Consider the following 17,057-nt stretch of genomic DNA (forward strand, 5'->3'; position numbering starts at 1 on the left):
AAGAGTATAAGAGCCAGAAGGGATGGAGCACCCAAAGGAAATGAGGTCTTCTAAATCAACATGAGCAAAGCTCACATGAACTCAAGAGCCTGACATAGCATGCTCAGAGCCAGGTCCTTTGCTCATATATTATGGCTTCCAATTTAGTGATTTTATAGGATTCCTAAGTGCACAAACAAGTGGGTCTCTGACTCTTGTGCCTTCTACTGGGCTCTTTTCGTTCTGTTGGTTTGTCCTGTCAAATTCCAATGTGTTAGTTTTTGTTTTATATTATTATATTCTATTTTCATATTATCTCTTAGAATCCTGTTTGTTTTCTAATTAGTAAGAGGAAAGGAGTAGATCCAGATGGAAGGGGATGTGGAGAGGAACTGGGAGAAGAGGAAGGGGAAACTGTAATCAGGATATATTATGTGAAAAAAATCTAGTCTCAACAAAAGGCAAAAAATAAAATAAAACTGCATTAGTATGAAAAAGAAAAAGAAAACCAGGCTGGGCAAGCCATGTGGAGCAAGCCAGTAAGAAGCACTCCTCCATGGCCTCTGCTTCAGTTCCTGCCCTGACTTCCTTCCATGACCAGATATAAACTGTAAGCTAGAACAAACCCTTTCCTCCAAGTTACTTTGGTCATAGTGTTTTGTCACAGCAATAAAAAGCAAATTAGAATAAAGTTGATGCTAGAAATAAATAGCCATTCTTGGTGGTGAAATAACTTAAAAATAAATAAAACAATGAGCCTACTCATGAAAGAAATAATACAATACATGACCTTATTTGCCATGCCTAAGTATGTCTTGGGGCTTGGATTTGCATGATGTCTCCTTTTCTCTCCTCTCTATGGAGCCAGTCTCATGTCGAACTAGAGCCTGCTGAGGCACTGTCTCCTCTGGAAAGCTCATCCTAAGCTCATCAGCATAGACCCTGCCTCCTTCTCTGAAATACCATCAGATGTTATTCTTTGTACCACCTTTGTTATCTCATTCTAGGGCACCCTGTATTTCATCATTCATGTGTGTATATTCTCCCGACACAGAATATATGTTCCCTCACAGTGGATTGCTTAGACTTGTTTTCAGACTTCACCTGGTGGGGGGGACCACATTCCTTTAATCCCAGCACTCGGGAGGCAGAGGCAGGTGGGGCTCTGTGAGTTCAAGGCCAGTCTGGTTTACAGAGCTGGTTCCAAGACAGCTAGGGCTGTTACAGAGAGAAAACCTGTCTCAAAAACCAAAATAAAATTTAAAAAAAAGAAAGAAAAAGCCAAAAAGCTTCTTTTGACTAGATGCCTCAGCTGTGGCTACTGGAAAATGGACTCACTGTCTTGGCGTAATGGAATGCTTCTTAAGAGTCTTTGTAGTAACTTTGTGCTCGGGAGAAAAGAGAAATGCCTCAAACAATGCATGCTGCCATTACTAAGTGGGAAATGACAGGTTAACAGTGAGGGTAACTCCTCAGTTACACGTGTAATTCCAACATGAGAGAAAACCACTGGAAAAGCAAGAATTCAATATGCTGAGATGCCCTAAAGAAAATGAAATGCTTGCTAATATCTCTACTATTTAACTAAATCCAGGCTGAAATTAGAAAAAAACATAGATGGTAAACTCTGTTTATAAGTGCATGTGAAAAGTGACCTATAAGTGAGACACAATCCAGGACAATAAAATTTAAAAATATAAGAACACTACTATTTATACAAAAATACTTTCCCAAGTATAGAAGCTCAATTCTGTCCTGCATCCATATTTGTACACCTCTTTTGGTTTTGCTTTTTGATTTCCAGACAGGATCTAGATATGTATTCCAGTTATTCTGGAGCTCACTAGGTAGAAGACTCTCACTTGAAATTGCTGTTGCCTCTCTCTGCCCCTCTCTCGATATATCTCTGTCTCTCTCTGCCTCTATCTCTGCATCTATGCCCCTCTCTGCCTCCCTACCTCTCCCTGCCTCTCTCAGGGCCTCTCAGCTCCTCTCTCTGCCTCTCTCTCCCTCTGTCTCCCATGGCCTCTCTCTCAGCCTCTCTCTCTCTCTACATAGAGATGCCCACTCTGCCTCTCTCTCTGCCCCTCTCACTGCTCGTTCTCTGACTCTCTACTTTGTCTCTGGCTCTCTGCCCCTATCTCTGCCTCTTTGCCCCTCTCTCTCTGCCTCTCTCTCAGTCTCTCCCTCTGCTTCTCTCTGAGCCTCTCCCTGCCTCTTTCTATGCCTCTCTGTCTCCCTGTCTGACTCTCACTCTGCCTCTCTCTGCCTCTACACCTTTCTCTGCCTCTCTCTCTCTGCCTCTCTCTCAGTGTCTCTGCCCTTCTTCTATCCCACTCTCTGCCACTCTGCCTCTCTCTCGCTGACTCTTTCTGCCTGTCTACCTCTCTCCCCACCTCTATATTTAACTCTCTACAGCTCTGATCCTCTCACTCTCTCTCTTTGCCTCTCTCTGCTTTTCTGCCCCACTACCCCTCTCTCTACCTCGCTGCGCCTCTCTAGCTCTCTGTCTCTATGCTTCTCTGCTTCTCCTACCTCCATCTCTACCTGTCTCTTTGACTCTCTGTGTCTCTGCCTCTTTCTTCCTCTCTCTCTGCCTATGCTTCACATGACCTCTCTATCTGCTTCTCTCTCTACCTCTCTCTTCCACTCTGGCTCTCTCTCTGCCCCTATCTCTGCCTCTCTGCCCCTATCTCTGCCTCTCTGCCCCTATCTCTTGCCTCTTTGCCCCTCTCTGTCATTCTGACCTCTCTGTCTGCTTCTCTGGCTCTCTCTTCTTCTATCTGCCACTCACTCTGAGTATCACTGCCTCTGCCACTCTGCGCCTCTGCCTCTCTCTCTCTCTCTCTCTCTCTCTCTCTCTCTCTCTCTCTCTCTCTCTCTCTCTCTCTCTCTCTCTCTGCCACTCATGGCCTCTATCTCTGCCACTCAGGGTCTGTATCTCGGCTCTACACTCCACCTCCCTCTCTTTCTCTGAGCCTCTCTACCTCTCTTCCTACCTGTCTGCCTCTCTCCACCCTCTACCTCTATCTGTGACTCTCTACCTCTCAGTTCCTCTCTACAACACTCTCTCTACCTCTCTGTTCCCTCTAACGCTCTATCAGGCCCTCTCTGAGCCTCTATGGCTCTCTACCTCACTCTCTCAGCTTTTTGCTATAATTCTTTCTCTGCCTCTCTCAATCTGTGAATCTCTCTGCCTCTGTGCCCCCCTCTCTGCTTCTCTGGCTCTGACTATTACGCTGTCTGTCTCTGTCTCTGTCTCTGTCTCTGTCTCTGTCTCTCTCTCTCTCTCTCTCTCTCTCTCTCTCTCTCTCTAGCTGTTTCTCTCCCTCCCTCAATCAAAATCTCGACCTCTCTGACTCTGTCTGCCACTCTGCCCTTCTCAGTGTCTCTCTCTGCCCTGCTTTGCCTGGGTGCCCCTCTCACTACCTCTCAGACTCTGCCTCTCTGCCTCTGTCTTTACCTCTTTCTGCCTCCCTCTAAGCATCTCTGCGATACTGACTCTATGCCTCTCTGACACCCTATGCTTCGCTCTGCATCTACCTATGCCTCTCTGAGCCTCTCTCTGACGCGATGCCTATCTCTGTCTCTGCCTCTCTGAGCCTCTGCCTACATGCCTTACTTTCCCTCTCTCTCTGCCTCTCAGAGCCTGTCTTTCTACTGACTCTACAGACCTTTCTCTATGCCTCCCTGTACCTTTGTATACCTCACTCACCCTCTGCCACTATCTGACACCGCCCTCTCTGCCTCTCTGACTCTCTCTACCTGTCTACCCCGTTCTCTGCGTACATGCCCCTCTCTCTGCAACTCTGCCTCTCTCTGTACCTCTCTTCTTCTCTCAGCCTCCATCTCTGCATCTCTGCCCCTATGCTTCCATGCCTCTCTCTGCCACGCTCCCCAGCCCTCTGCCTCTATGACCCTCTCTCTGCCAATCTATCTGCCTTTCTCTGCCTATCTCTGCCTCTGCCACTCTGCCTCTCACGGACTCTCTCTGACTCTCAGGGCCTGTCACTCTGCTCAACTCTCTGCCTGTCTCCTCTGTCTCTCACAGCCAATAGCTGTAAATCCCTCTCTCTGCCTCCCCGTCTGCTTCTCTGCCTATCTTGGCTTCTCCCACTAGATGCCTCCCTCTGCCACTCTTTCTACCTCTCTCTTCCACTCTCACCCTCTCTCTCTAGCCCTCTATCTGCCTCTCAGATTCTGTGCAATCTCTCTGCCTCTCAGCCTTGTTCTCTCACCCTTTTGCTCTGATTCTCTCTCTACCTCTGTATCTCTGTGCATTTCTCTGCCTCTGTGCTCCCCCTCTGCTTTTCTGACTCTCTGACTATTAGCCAATCTCTCTCTCTCTCTCTCTCTCTCTCTCTCTCTCTCTCTCTGTCTGTGTGTGCATCTCTCCAAATATCCCTGTCACTCTCTCTGCCTCTCTACACCTCTCTCTGTGGCTCTACCCCTCTGCCACACAGCCTATCTTCATCTCTCTCTGCCTCTCTGCCCCTCTATCTGCCTCTCTGTCTGGCACTCACATTGTCTCTCTCTACTTCTCTGCCTGACTCTCTTTCTGCGTCTCTCTATCTTTCTGCCTCTCTTCCCCTCTCTCTGCCTATCTGCCTCTCCCTCAGCCTCTCTGCCTCTCTGTGCTTCTCTTTCTCTCTCTGACTGCCTCTGCCTTTCTCTGTGTATCTGTCCACATGCCCCTCTCTCTGCCTCCCTGACACTCTCGCTGTCTCTCTGCCCCTCTCTCTTCTCTCTCTGTCCTGCTCTTCCTAAATCTGTCCCTCACTCTACCTCTGTGCGCCTCACTCTGCCTCTCTCTCTGCAACTCAGAGCCTGTCTTTCTACTTTCCTATGTGCCTCTAAGTCTCTCTGTCTGCCTCTCATGGCCTGTCTCTCTCTCTGGCTCTCTCTTTACCTCTCTCTGCCTCCATCTAAATATCTCTGTGCCTCTGACTCTATGCCTCTCTCTGACACCCTATGACTCCCTCTGCATCTCTCTCTGCTTCTCTTACCCTCTCTCTGACTCTCTGCCTATCTGAGCCTCTGCCTACATGACTTTTTCTGCCTCTTTCTCTGTGTCTATGAGCCTCTCTCTCTCTCTCTCTCTCTCTCTCTGAGTCTCTCTGCCTCTCTCCCAAACTCTCTCAATATCTCTACTTCTCTGACTCTCTCTTTCACTCTCTGCCTCTTTGCCTGGTCTCTCTGCCTCTCCAGGCCTTTCTCTAGGACTCCCTGTACCTTTCTATGCCTCACTCAGCCTCTGCCACTATCTGCCTCTGCCCCTGTCTGCCTCTCTCTACCTATGTACCCCGTTCTTTGCCTACATGCCCCTCTATCTGCAACTCTCCCTCTCTCTGTGCCTCTCTTCTTCTCTCAGCCTCCATCTCTGCATCTCTGCACCTCTGCTTCTATGCCTCTCTCTGCCACGCTCCCCAGCCCTCTGCCTCTATGAACCTCTCTCTGCCAATCTATCTGCCTTTCTCTGCCTATCTCTGCCTCTGCCACTCTGCCTCTCACAGCCTCTCTCTATGCCTCTCAGGGCCTGTCTCTCTGCTTTCCTCTCTTCCCCTCTGTCTCCTCTAACTCTCACAGACACAATCTGTAAATTTTAGGGCTTCTCTCTCTGCCTCCCTGTCTGTTTCTCTGCCTATCTCGGCTTCTGCCACTATATGACTCTCATGGCCTCTCTCTACCTCTCTCTGTGTGTCTCTCTGCCTCTCTCTCTGGGTCTCTCTGCCACTCACATTGCCTCTCTGTATGCTTCTCTCCACCTCTGTCGACCTGCCTCTAAGTCTTTCTGCATCTCTCTGCCACTCTTCCACACTCTGACTCTCCATCTGCCTCTCTACCCTCTCTCTGCATCTCTGCCTTTCTCTCACCCACTCTCTCTGCCTTTCTTCCTCTCTCTCAGCTTCAGTCTCTGCCTGCCTCTCTACCTCTCTGAACCTCTGACTCTCTGTCTCTCTCTCTGTCTCTCTCTCTCTCTCTCTGTCTGTCTCTCTCTGCCTCTCTGTCTGCTTCTCACCACCTCTCTCTCTGCTTTACTCTCTGCCTCTCTGACTGACTCACTCTGCCTCCCACAGCCTCTCTTTACCCCTCTGACTCTCTCTATGATTCTGGCTCTGCATCTCTCTGCCTGCCGCTCAGGCTCTCTGAGCATCTGCCTCTATGTCTCTCTCTGCCACCATCTGCCTCCCTCTACCTGTCTTTCTGCCTCTCTGTCCCTGTCTCTGCCTCTCTCTTCCTCTAGGCCAATCTCTCTGCCTCTGCCACTCTGTGGCTCTGCCTCAATCTCTGCCACTCAGGGCCCTTCTCTGCTCTACACTCTGCCTCGGTCACTCTCCCTACCTCTCTAACTCTCTTTCTACCTGTTTGCCTGTCTCCTCCCTCTCCCTCTATCTCTGACTCTCTACCTTTCTGTTCCTGTCTCTGCCACTCTCTCTACCTCTCTCTTCCTTCTCACACTCTATCTCTCTCTCTGGCCCTCTCTCTGCCTCTCTCATTCTGTGCAATCTCTTTGACTCTCGGCCTTGTTCTCTCAGCCTTTTGCTCTGATTCTCTCCCTAGTTCTGTCTCTCTGTGCATCTCTCTGCCTCTGTGCCCCCCCTCTTTTCTGACTCTCTCTGACTATTAGCCAATCTCTCTCTCTCTCTCTCTCTCTCTCTCTCTCTCTCTCTCTGGCTGTCTCCTTCTCTCTCTCAGTATCTGTGCCTCTCTGACTCTTTCTTCCTCTCTCAGACTCTCTGTGTCTCTCAGGGCCTCTCTACCTTCTCGCTGCTTTTCTGCATGTCTGTGCTTCTCTTCTTCTTTCTGACTCTCTCCGCCTCTCTCCACCTCTCTGACTGACTCTCTATCTGCCTTCCTGACCCCTCTCTCTGTGTCTCTGCCTCTCTGCCACTCATCCTCTCTGACTCTCTCTGTCAATGCCTCTCTCCCTGTTTCTCTGCCTCTCTCTCTCTACATCTCTCTGGCACTCACATTGCCTCTCTCTGGTTCTCTGCCACTCTCAGAGACTCTGTGCCTCTCAGGGCCTTTTTGCCTCCTCTCTGCCTCTTTGCATCTCTCTGTTTCTCTCTGTCTCTCTTCTGTCTGTCTCTGTGTTTCTCTCTCTCTCTTTCTCGTGTGTGTGTGTGTGTGTGTGTGTGTGTGTGGTGTGTGTGTGTGTGTGTGTGTGTGTGTGTGTGTGTGTGTCTGCATCTCTCCACCTTTCCCTCTGACTCTCTTTCTGCCTCTCTTCCTCTCTGTCTCTACACCTCGGCCACTTAGCCTCTCTTCATCTCTGTCTGCCTCTCTCTCTTCCTCTCTGTCTGGCACTCACATTGTCTCTCTCTACTTCTCTGCCTACCTCTCTTTCTGCATCTCTCTATCTCTCTACCTCTCTTTCCGTCTCTCTGCCTATCTTCCTCATGCTCAGCCTCTCTGCCTCTCTCTGTGCTTCTCTTTCTCTGACTGCCTCTGCCTTTCTCTGCATATCTGTCCACATGCCCCTCTCTCTGTCTCCCTGACACTCTCGCTGTCTCTCTGCCCCTCTCTCTTTCTCTCTGTTCTGCTCTGCCTAATCTGGCCCTCTCTAGGTCTCTGTGCCCATCTCTCTGCCTCTCTCTCTGCCTCTCAGAGTCTGTCTTTCTACTTTCCCCTCTGCCTCTCTGTCTCTCTCTGCCTCCCATGGCCTCTCTCTCTCTGCCTCTCTCTGCCTCTCTCTTTACCTCTGTCTGCCTCCCTCTAAACATCTGCACCTCTGACTCTATGCCTCTGACTCCCTATGCCTCCTTCTGCATCTCTCTCTGCTTCTCTTATCCTCTCTCTGACTCTCTGCTTATCTGAGCCTCTGCCTACATGACTTTTTGCTTTCTGTGCCTCTCTCTGCCTCTATGGGCCTCTCTCTCTCTCTCTCTCTCTCTCTCTGTTTCTCACACACTCTCTCTCTGTCTCACTCTCTCTCTCTGAGTCTCTCTGCCTCTCTCACAACCTCTCTCAATATCTCTACTTCTCTGACTCTCTCTCTCTCTGCCTCTTTGCCTGGTCTCTCTGCCTCTCCAGGCCTTTCTCTGACTCTATGCCTCTCTCTGACACCCGATGAATCCCTCTGCATCTCTCTCTGCCTCTCTGACCCTCTCTCTGACTCTCTGCCTATCTCTGTCTCTGCCACTCTGAGCCTCTGCCTACAGGCCTTTTTCTGCCTCTCTCTCTGCCTCTATGAGCCTCTCTCTCTCTCTCTTTTTGAGTCTCTCTGCCTTCCTCCCTCCCTCTCTCAAAATCTCTACTTCTCTGACTCTCTTTCTCTCTCTGCCTCTTTGCCTGGTCTCTGCCTCTCCAGGCCTTTCTCTAGGCCTCCCTGTACCTTTCTATGCCTCACTCAGCCTCTGCCACTATCTGCCTCTGCCCCTGTCTGCCTCTCTCTACCTATGTACCGCGTTCTCTGCTTACCTTACTCTCTCTCTGCAACTCTGCCTCTCTCTGTGCCGCTCTTCTTCTCTCAGCCTCCATCTCTGTATCTCTGCACCTCTGCTTCTATGGCTCTCTCTGCCACGCTCTATGAGCTTCTCTCTGCCAATCTATCTGCTTTTCTATGCCTTCTCTGCCTTTGCCACTCTGCCTCTCCTGACCTCTCTCTCTCCCTCTCAGGGCCTGTCTCTCTGCTCTCCTCTCTGCCTCTCTGTCTCCTCTGTATCTCACAGATTCTCTCTGTAAATCTCAGGGCTTCTCTCTCTGCCTCCCTGTCTGCTTCTCAGCCTATCTCCTCTTCTGCAACTAAATGCCTCTCACATTTCTCTCTACCTCTCCCTGTGTGTTTCTCTGTGTCTCTCTCTGGGTCTCTCTCTGCCACTCACATTGCCTCTCTGTGTGCCTCTCTCCACCTCTCTCTACCTGCCTCTACATCTTTCTGCATCTCTCTGCCACTCTTCCATACTCTAACTCTCTGTCTGCCTCTCTTCCCTCTCTCCCTACCTCTCTACCTCTCTTTCTACCAGTTTGACTCCCTCCTCCCTCCTCCCTGTCCCTCTATCTCTGACTCTTTACCTTTCGGGTCAGGTCTCTGCCACTCTCTCTACCTCTCTCTTTCTTCTCTCTCTCTCTCTCTCTCTCTCTCTCTCTCTCTCTCTCTCTCTCTCTCTGGCACTCTCTCTGCCTCTCTGATTCTGTGCAATCTCTCTGCCTTTTGGCCTTGTTCGATCAAGCTTTTACTCTGATTCTCTCTCTACCTCTGTCTCTCTGTGCATCTCTCTGCCTCTGCGCTCCCCCTCTGCTTTTCTGACACTATTAGCCAATCTCACTGACTCTCTCTCTCTCTCTCTCTCTCTCTCTCTCTCTCTCTCTCTCTCTGTCTGTCTCGTTTTCTCTCTCAGTATCTCTGCCTCTCTGACTCTCTCTTCCTCTCTCAGACTCTGTCTCTCAGGGCCTCTCTACCTTCTCACTGCCTTTCTGCATCTCTCTATCTCTCTGCCTCTCTTCCCCTCTCTCTGCCTATCTGCCTCTCCCTCAGCCTCTGCATCTCTCTGTGCTTCTCTTTCTCTCTCTGACTGCCTCTGCCTTTCTCTGCATATCTGTCCACATGGCCCTCTCTCTGCCTCCCTGATACTCTCGCTGTCTCTCTGCCCCTCTCTCTTCTCTCTCTGTCCTACTCTGCCTAAATCTGGCCCTCTCTCCCTCTGTGACCCTCTCTGCCTCTCTCTGCCTCTCAGGTGCTGTCTACTTTCCTCTCTGCTTCTCAGTCTCTCTCTGCCTCTCATGGTCTCTCTCTCTCTCTGCCTCCCTCTAAACATCTGCGCCTCTGACTCTATGCCTCTCTCTGACACCCTATGCCTCCTTCTGCATCTCTCTCTGCCTCTCTGAACCTCTCTCTGAATCTATGCCATCTCTGTTTCTGCCACTCTGAGCCTCTGCCTACATGCCTTTTTCTGCCTCTCTCTTTGCCTCTCTCTCTGCCTCTATGGGCCTCCTCTCTCTCTCTCTCTCTCTCTCTCTCTCTCTCTCTCTCTCTCTCTCTCTCTCTCTCTCTCTCTGAGTCTCTCTGCCTCTCTCCCAAACTCTCTCAATATCTCTACTTCTCTGACTCTCTCTTTCTCTCTCTGCCTCTTTGCCTGGTCTCTCTGCCTCTCCAGGCCTTTCTCTAGGACTCCCTGTACCTTTCTATGCCTCACTCAGCCTCTGCCACTATCTGCCTCTGCCCCTGTCTGCCTCTCTCTACCTATGTACCCCATTCTTTGCCTACATGCCCCTCTATCTGCAACTCTGCCTCTCTCTGTGCCTCTCTTCTTCTCTCAGCCTCCATCTCTGCATCTCTGCACCTCTGCTTCTATGCCTCTCTCTGCCACGCTCCCCAGCCCTCTGCCTCTATGAACCTCTCTCTGCCAATCTATCTGCCTTTCTCTGCCTATCTCTGCCTCTGCCACTCTGCCTCTCACAGCCTCTCTCTATGCCTCTCAGGGCCTGTCTCTCTGCTTCCCTCTCTTCCCCTCTGTCTCCTCTAACTCTCACAGCCACTTTCTGTAAATCTCAGGGCTTCTCTCTCTGCCTCCCTGTCTGTTTCTCTGCCTATCTCGGCTTCTGCCACTATATGACTCTCATGGCCTCTCTCTACCTCTCTCTGTGTGTCTCTCTGCCTCTCTCTCTGGGTCTCTCTCTGCCACTCACATTGCCTCTCTGTGTGCCTCTCTCCACCTCTCTCTACCTGCCTCTAAGTCTTTCTGCATCTCTCTGCCACTCTTCCACACTCTGACTCTCCGTCTACCTCTCTGCCCTCTCTCTGCATCTCTGCCTTTCTCTCACCCACTCTCTCTGCCTTTCTTCCTCTTTCTCAGCCTCAGTCTCTGCCTGCCTCTCTACCTCTCTGCACCTCTGCCTCTCTGCCTCTCTCTCTCTCTTTGTGTCTCTCTGCTTCTCTGTCTCTCAACACCTCTCTCTCTTCTTTACTCTCTGCCTCTCTGTATGTCTCCCTCTGCCTCCCATAGCCTCTCTCTCTACCTCTCTCTGTACCTCTCTCTGACTCTCTCTATGATTCTGGCTCTGCGTCTGTCTGCCTGCCTCTCTGGCTCTCTGGGCCTCTGCCTCTATGCCTCCCTCTGCCAAAATCTGCCTCCCTCTACCTGTCTCTCTGCCTCTCTGTCCGTCTCTCTGCCTCTCTCTTCCTCTTGGCCAATCTCTCTGCGTCTGCCTCTCTGTGGCTCTGCCTCTCTCTCACTGCCTCTATCTCTCCCACTCAGGGCCCGTGTCTCTGCTCTACACTCCTCCTCGCTCACCCTCTCCCTACCTCTCTACCTCTCTTTCCACCTGATTGCCTCCCTCCTTCCTCTCCCTCTATCTCTGACTCTGTACCTTTCGTTTCCTCTCTCTGCTACTCTCTCATCTCTCACTTCCGCTTCACTCTCTCTCTGGCCCTCTGTCTGCCTTTCTGATTCTCTGCAATCTCTCTGCCTCTCGGCCTTGTTCTCTCAGCCTTTCGCTCTGATTCCCTCTCTACCTCTGTCTCTCTGTGCATCTCTCTGCCTCTGTGCTCCCCCTCTGCTTTTCTGACTCTCTCTTACTATTAGCCAATCTCACTCTGTGGCTGTCTCCTTCTCTCTCTCTCAATATCTCTGCCTCTCTGTGTCTCTCTTTCACTCTCAGGCTCTCTGTGTCTCTCACAGCTTCTCTCTACCTGCCTCTACGCCTTTCTGCATCTCTCTTCTACTCTTCTGCACTCTGACTCTCTGTCTACCTCTCTGCCCTTTCTCTGCATCTCTGGCTTTCTCTCAACAACTCTCCCTGCGTCTCTTCCTCTCTCTCAGCCTCATTCTGTACCTGTCTCTCTACCTCTCTGCACCTCTGCCTCTCTCTTCCTCTCTCTTCCTCTCTCTGCCTCTCTCTCTCTCTCTCTCTCTCTCTTTCTCTCTCTGCCTCTCACCGCCTCTGTCTCTGCTTTACTCTTTGCCTCTCTGTCTGTCTCCCTCTGCCTCCCACAGCCTCTCTCTACCTCTCTCTTTACATCTCTCTGACTCTCTCTATGACTCTGGCTCTGATTCTCCTTGCCTGCCTCTCAGGCTCTCTGGGCCTCTTCCTCTATGCCTCTCACTGCCACCATCTGCCTCCGTCTACCTGTCTCTCTGCCTCTCTGACTCTCTGTTCCTCTCTCTGCCTCTCTCTTCCTCTTGGCCAATCTCTCTGCCTCTGCCTCTGCCTCTGCCTCTCTCTAACTCTCTGCCTCTCACGGCCTCTATCTCTGCCTCTCAGGTCCTGTCTCTCTGCTGTGGTCTCTGCCTCTCTCTCCCTACCTCTCTATCTGTCTGCCTCTCTCCCCCCTCTCTCTATGTCTGCGTCTCTATCCCTCTGTTCCTCTATCCACCACTCTCTCTACCTGTCTTCCACTCTCTCTCGCGCCCTCTCTCTGCCTCTCTGACTGTGTACACTGTGCCTCTCTCTCAGCCTTTCGCTGTTTCTCTCTCTACCTCTCTCTCTCTCTCTGTGCATCTCTCTGCCTCTGTGCCCCCCTCTCTTCTCTGCCTCTGACTATTACCCTCTCTCTCTCTCTCTCTATCTCTATCTCTATCTCTCTCTCTGCCTCTCTCTACCTCTCTGTCTGCCTCTCTGTCTGCCTCTCTGCCCCTCTCTGTGTGTCTCTTCCCCTCTGCCACTCAGCCTCTCTTCATCTCTCTCTGCCTCTCAGTCTGTTTTTCTTCCTCTCTCTATGCATCTCTGTCTGGCACTCACATTGCCTCTCTCTGCCTCTCTCTACCTCTTTCTGCCTGCCTCTCTGACTTTCTGCATCTGTCAGACATATCTCTGCCTCTCTTCCCTATCTGCCTCTCCCTCAGCCTCTCTCCCTAAATCTGGCCTTCTCTCTGCCTCTGTGCCCCTCTCTCTGCCTCTCAGGGCCTGTGTTTCTACTCTCCTCTCTGCCTCTCAGTCTCTCTCTGCCTCTCCGTCAGCCTCTCCCTGTGCTTCTCTTTCTCTCTCTGACTGCCTCTGCCTTTCTCTGCATATCTGTCCACATGCCCCTCTCTCTGCCTCTCTGACCCCCTATCTTCTCTCTCTGTGCCTGTCTGCCCTGCTCTGCCTAAATCTGGCCATATCTCAGCCTCTGTGCCCCTCTCTCTGCCTCTCATGGACTGTCTTTCTACTTTCCTCCCTGCTTCTTAGTCTCTCTCTGCCTCTCATGGCCTCTCTTTCTGTCTTTCTGCCTTGTTCTTTACCTCTCTCTGCCTCCCTCTCTGACTCTCACTCTGATTCTCTCTGCCTCCCTCTAAGCATCTCTGTGCCTAGGACTCTCTGCCTCTCTCTGACACCCTATGCCTCCCTCTGCATCTCTCTCTGCCTCTCTGACCCTCTCTCTGACTCTGCCTCTCTCTGTCTCTGTCTATATGCCTTTCTCTGCCTCTCTCTTTGCCTGTCTCTACTTCCATCTCTACCTGTCTCTCTGCCTCTCTGCCCATCTACCTCTCTCTTCATCTCTCTTCCTTCTCTCTGCCTCTGTCTCAGCCTCCATTTCTACCTGTCTCTCTGCCCCTCTGCACCCTCTCTCTGCCTGGCTCTCTCAGCCTCTCGCTCCGCTTCTCTCTCTACCTCTATCTCTGTGCATCTTCCTGCATCTGTACCCACCTCTCTGCCTCTCTGCTTCTGACTATTAACATCTCTCTCTGCATGTCTCCCTCCCTCTCTCAATATCTCTTCCTCTCTGATTCTCTCTTCCTCTCTCTGACACTCTGCCTCTCTCAGACTCTCTCTGTGCCTCACAGGTCCTCTCTCTGCCTCTCTGCCTCTTCTTCTCTTCTCTCTGTGTCTCTGCCTCTCTGCCACTCAGCCTCTCTGGCTCTCTGCCCCACTCTCTGCCTCTCCGTTTCTCTGCCTCTCTTTCTCCGCATCTCTGTCTGGCACTCACATTGTCTCTCTCTACTTCTCTGCCTGCCTCTCTTTCTGCGTCTCTCTATCTCTCTGCCTCTCTTCCCCTCTCTCTGCCTATCTGCCTCTCCCTCAGCCTCTCTGAGTCTCTCTGTGCTTCTCTTTCTCTCTCTGACTGCCTCTGCCTTTCTCTGTGTATCTGTCCACATGCCCCTCTCTCTGCCTCCCTGACCGTCTCACTGTCCCTCTGCCCCTCTCTCTTCTCTCTCTGTGCCTCTCTGCCCTGATCTGCCTAAACCTGGCGCTCTTTCTGCCTCTGTGCCCCTCTCTCTGACTCTCTCTCTGCCTCTCAGGGCCTGTCTTTCTACTTTCCCTCTGACTCTCAGTCTTTCTCTGCCTCCTTCTCTGACTGTCACTCTGCCTCTCTCTGCCTCCCTCTAAGCATCTCTGCACCTCTGACTCTAGGCCTCTCTCTGACACCCTATGCCTCTCTCTTCCTCTCTGCCTCTCAGGGCCTCTCCTCCTCCTCTCTCTCACTGCCTTTCTCTGCCTCTCTATTCCTCTCCCTGCCTCTCTCTACCTCTCTTTTTGCTTCTCTCTGCCCGTCTCTATGCCTCTCTGCCTCTCTGCCTCTGTGTCTGCCTATCTGTGCATCTGCCTCTCTGCCCCATCTCTGCCTCTCATGGCCACTCTCTCTGTTTGCCTCTCTGCTTCTCTCTGGCTGTCTCCCTCTCTCTGCCTTTCTCTCTGCCTCTCTGCCTCTCTGCCCCTCTGTCTTCCTCTCTGCCCCTCTCTGCCTCTCTGCCCCTCCTCTCTCTCCCCTCTCTGTCTCTCATAGCCTGTCTGTCCCTCTCTCTGCCTCTCTGCCTGTCTCTGCCTCTCTGCCCCCCCCCTCCCCTTTCTGCCTCTCTCTTGGCCTGTCTGCCCCTCTCTGCCTCTGTCTCTGCCTCTGTCTCTGCCTGTCTCTCTCCCTCTTTGACTCTCTGCCTCTGCCTCTGTCATACTGAGATTGAAGGCATGTGCCACCAAGCCTGGCCAGGGCAACATTTATTAATGGCATCTAATGAATTACTATGATTAAGAAATTCTGGTGAGGAATAAGCATGTTGGATTACAATTTTTTTTAGCAATGGACCTCACAGATGCTAAGAAAACATTCTGGTACTGAAGTGCATCCCCAGCCCTGTACATTTTTTTTAATTCAGGGCACAAGCACTTGTTAGCCCAACAATCCCAATAATGTTGAAGTGATTCAGGAACTACTACTATGAAACCTGAGTCAAACATAGATCATCTTTCCAGAAAACATCTACATAGCTCTAAATTTCTCCATACAATTTCAATGACTTTATGGTCTCCAGCACCTATTCTTGAAAACCCAGTTTAATAGTTCAAATGGATGAAGTAACTGATTATGCCCAATTAAAACTGAACTTACCTAATCCCCACTGGACGAAGCGCTCCACCGGGGGTTTAGTTTGGGAATACTTTTCCTAAGAAGATAAAAAGAAATAGAAGGAGTAGGGTTTGTTGATTGGTAAGGAGCAGAATAAATATACTTGTGTTTAATGAATAAATTACCATTATTAACACTGTTCAGTGTTAGGGATGAATCTTGGGCCTCTAGCAGGTTAAGCATATACATTACCATCCCGTTAGTAACCGTTTTTTAAACAAAGGGATGGATCTACTTTCAGTTTTACTGCTTTTTTTTCTTTTGTAATCTCCCTTTCACTAGTAATCTGTTCTTCAGAATGCTTTACTATTGCCACAGGAAGCAAAGATTTGAATAGAATGGTTTTGACAACCTACTCTTTTCACTCCTAAGACTAAAGGAAATAATAAGGCAGAAATTTGAAATGTTAGAGAGAGCTCAGTGGTTAAGCGCGCACACCATTTTTTCTTTTTTCTTTTCTTTTCTTTTTTTTTTTTTTTTTTTTTTTTTGCAGAGGACAAGAGTTCAATTCCCAACACGCATGTCAAGTGGCTTACAACTATGTGTAACTCAAGCTCCATGAGGATACAATACCTATGTTCCTCACAGGCACCTGAGGTCAAATCAGGTGAGTGCACACACACTCATACATACTAAAAAATTACCAAAAAAATCATAAAAAGGGACAAAATTGACATTCTTAATAATGAGAGGTGATCCTTTCCCCATGAGATGATTAACACTGTCTTTCAAATTATATCTATATTATGATTTGCCATGATTTTGGAGACCACATTTGGAAAATGCTCCTTTAAAGTAGGAATGGGCAAGCTTTACTGAGGCGGATAAGTTGATCACTCAATTTTAAAAAGACATCCCAATCCTAAAGTAAATGAAATTATCAACATCCTCTTAGCAATACAATGGCTTTGAGGAGCTAGAGATGTACCACAGTGTCAAAGTGCTTACCTGGTGTGAGTAAGGAACTGAACTTCATGCTAGCTCTGTCCAGCAAACAGATGTCCCCAACCCCAAATGAAATAAAAGTACAAACATCAAATGAATTGTATATGCGACTGGAGCAATGGGTCAGCAAGCAGTTACATTCTTGCAGAAGACCTGGGTTTGATTGCCAGCACCTGCATGGTGGCTCACATGGTGTCATCTGTAACTGCAGTTCCAGGGAATCTGACACTCTCACCCACATGGAGCACAAACATACATGCGAGCAAAACACCCATACATATGACATAAATAAATGAATAAAAGTCTAAGGGTGGCTTGTACATGAATATCAAATGGCCCTAAAGGAAATGAGGACTTAGCTAAAACTAGTCTTCAAGAACTCTACAGTGAAGAGGGAAAGTAATACAGGAATAATAAAAGATATCAGAACTAGCTGCCACTGAGAAAAGGATTCTTTTATAAATTTCGGTCCAAATCAGAACAAGTCAGCCACATACTTTTAAATGGGCTTGCAAAACAAATGCTAAATGTGGAGGAGGATATATACAACTGCTATCACTTCATTAAAAATCAACTACTAGCCAGGCGCACACCTTTATTTCCAGCACTCGGGAGGCAGAAGCAGGTGCATCTCTGTGAGTTCGAGGCCAGCCTGGTCTACAGAGAGAGTTCCTGGACAACTGGGCCTACAGAGAGAAACCCTGTCTCGAAAAACCATAAAAAATATATGCTTGCGGTACAGTCGTGAAGGAGGTCAGATCCCAGCACCCATATAACAAACCAGCTGTCCCAAAAAACACCTATAACTAGAGCTCTGAGCAATCTGATGCTCTCTTCTGCACTCCCTGTGTGCATACATGCTCACAGG

General features: G+C 49.9%; 1 protein-coding gene across 2 annotated transcripts in view; it reads right to left on the reverse strand.

The window, feature by feature from the left end:
- Apoo (apolipoprotein O) overlaps positions 1-17,057 on the reverse strand; it is a 59,121-nt gene that overhangs the window by 28,073 nt on the left and 13,991 nt on the right. For both annotated transcript variants that reach the window (XM_027431881.2, XM_027431880.1), the window contains exon 4: positions 15,227-15,281. In XM_027431881.2, the coding sequence (XP_027287682.1) occupies positions 15,227-15,281 (55 nt within the window). The remainder of the gene's footprint in view (positions 1-15,226; positions 15,282-17,057) is intronic.

The sequence above is a fragment of the Cricetulus griseus genome, chromosome X, assembly GCF_003668045.3.
Source record: "Cricetulus griseus strain 17A/GY chromosome X, alternate assembly CriGri-PICRH-1.0, whole genome shotgun sequence".
NCBI lineage: Eukaryota > Metazoa > Chordata > Mammalia > Rodentia > Cricetidae > Cricetulus > Cricetulus griseus.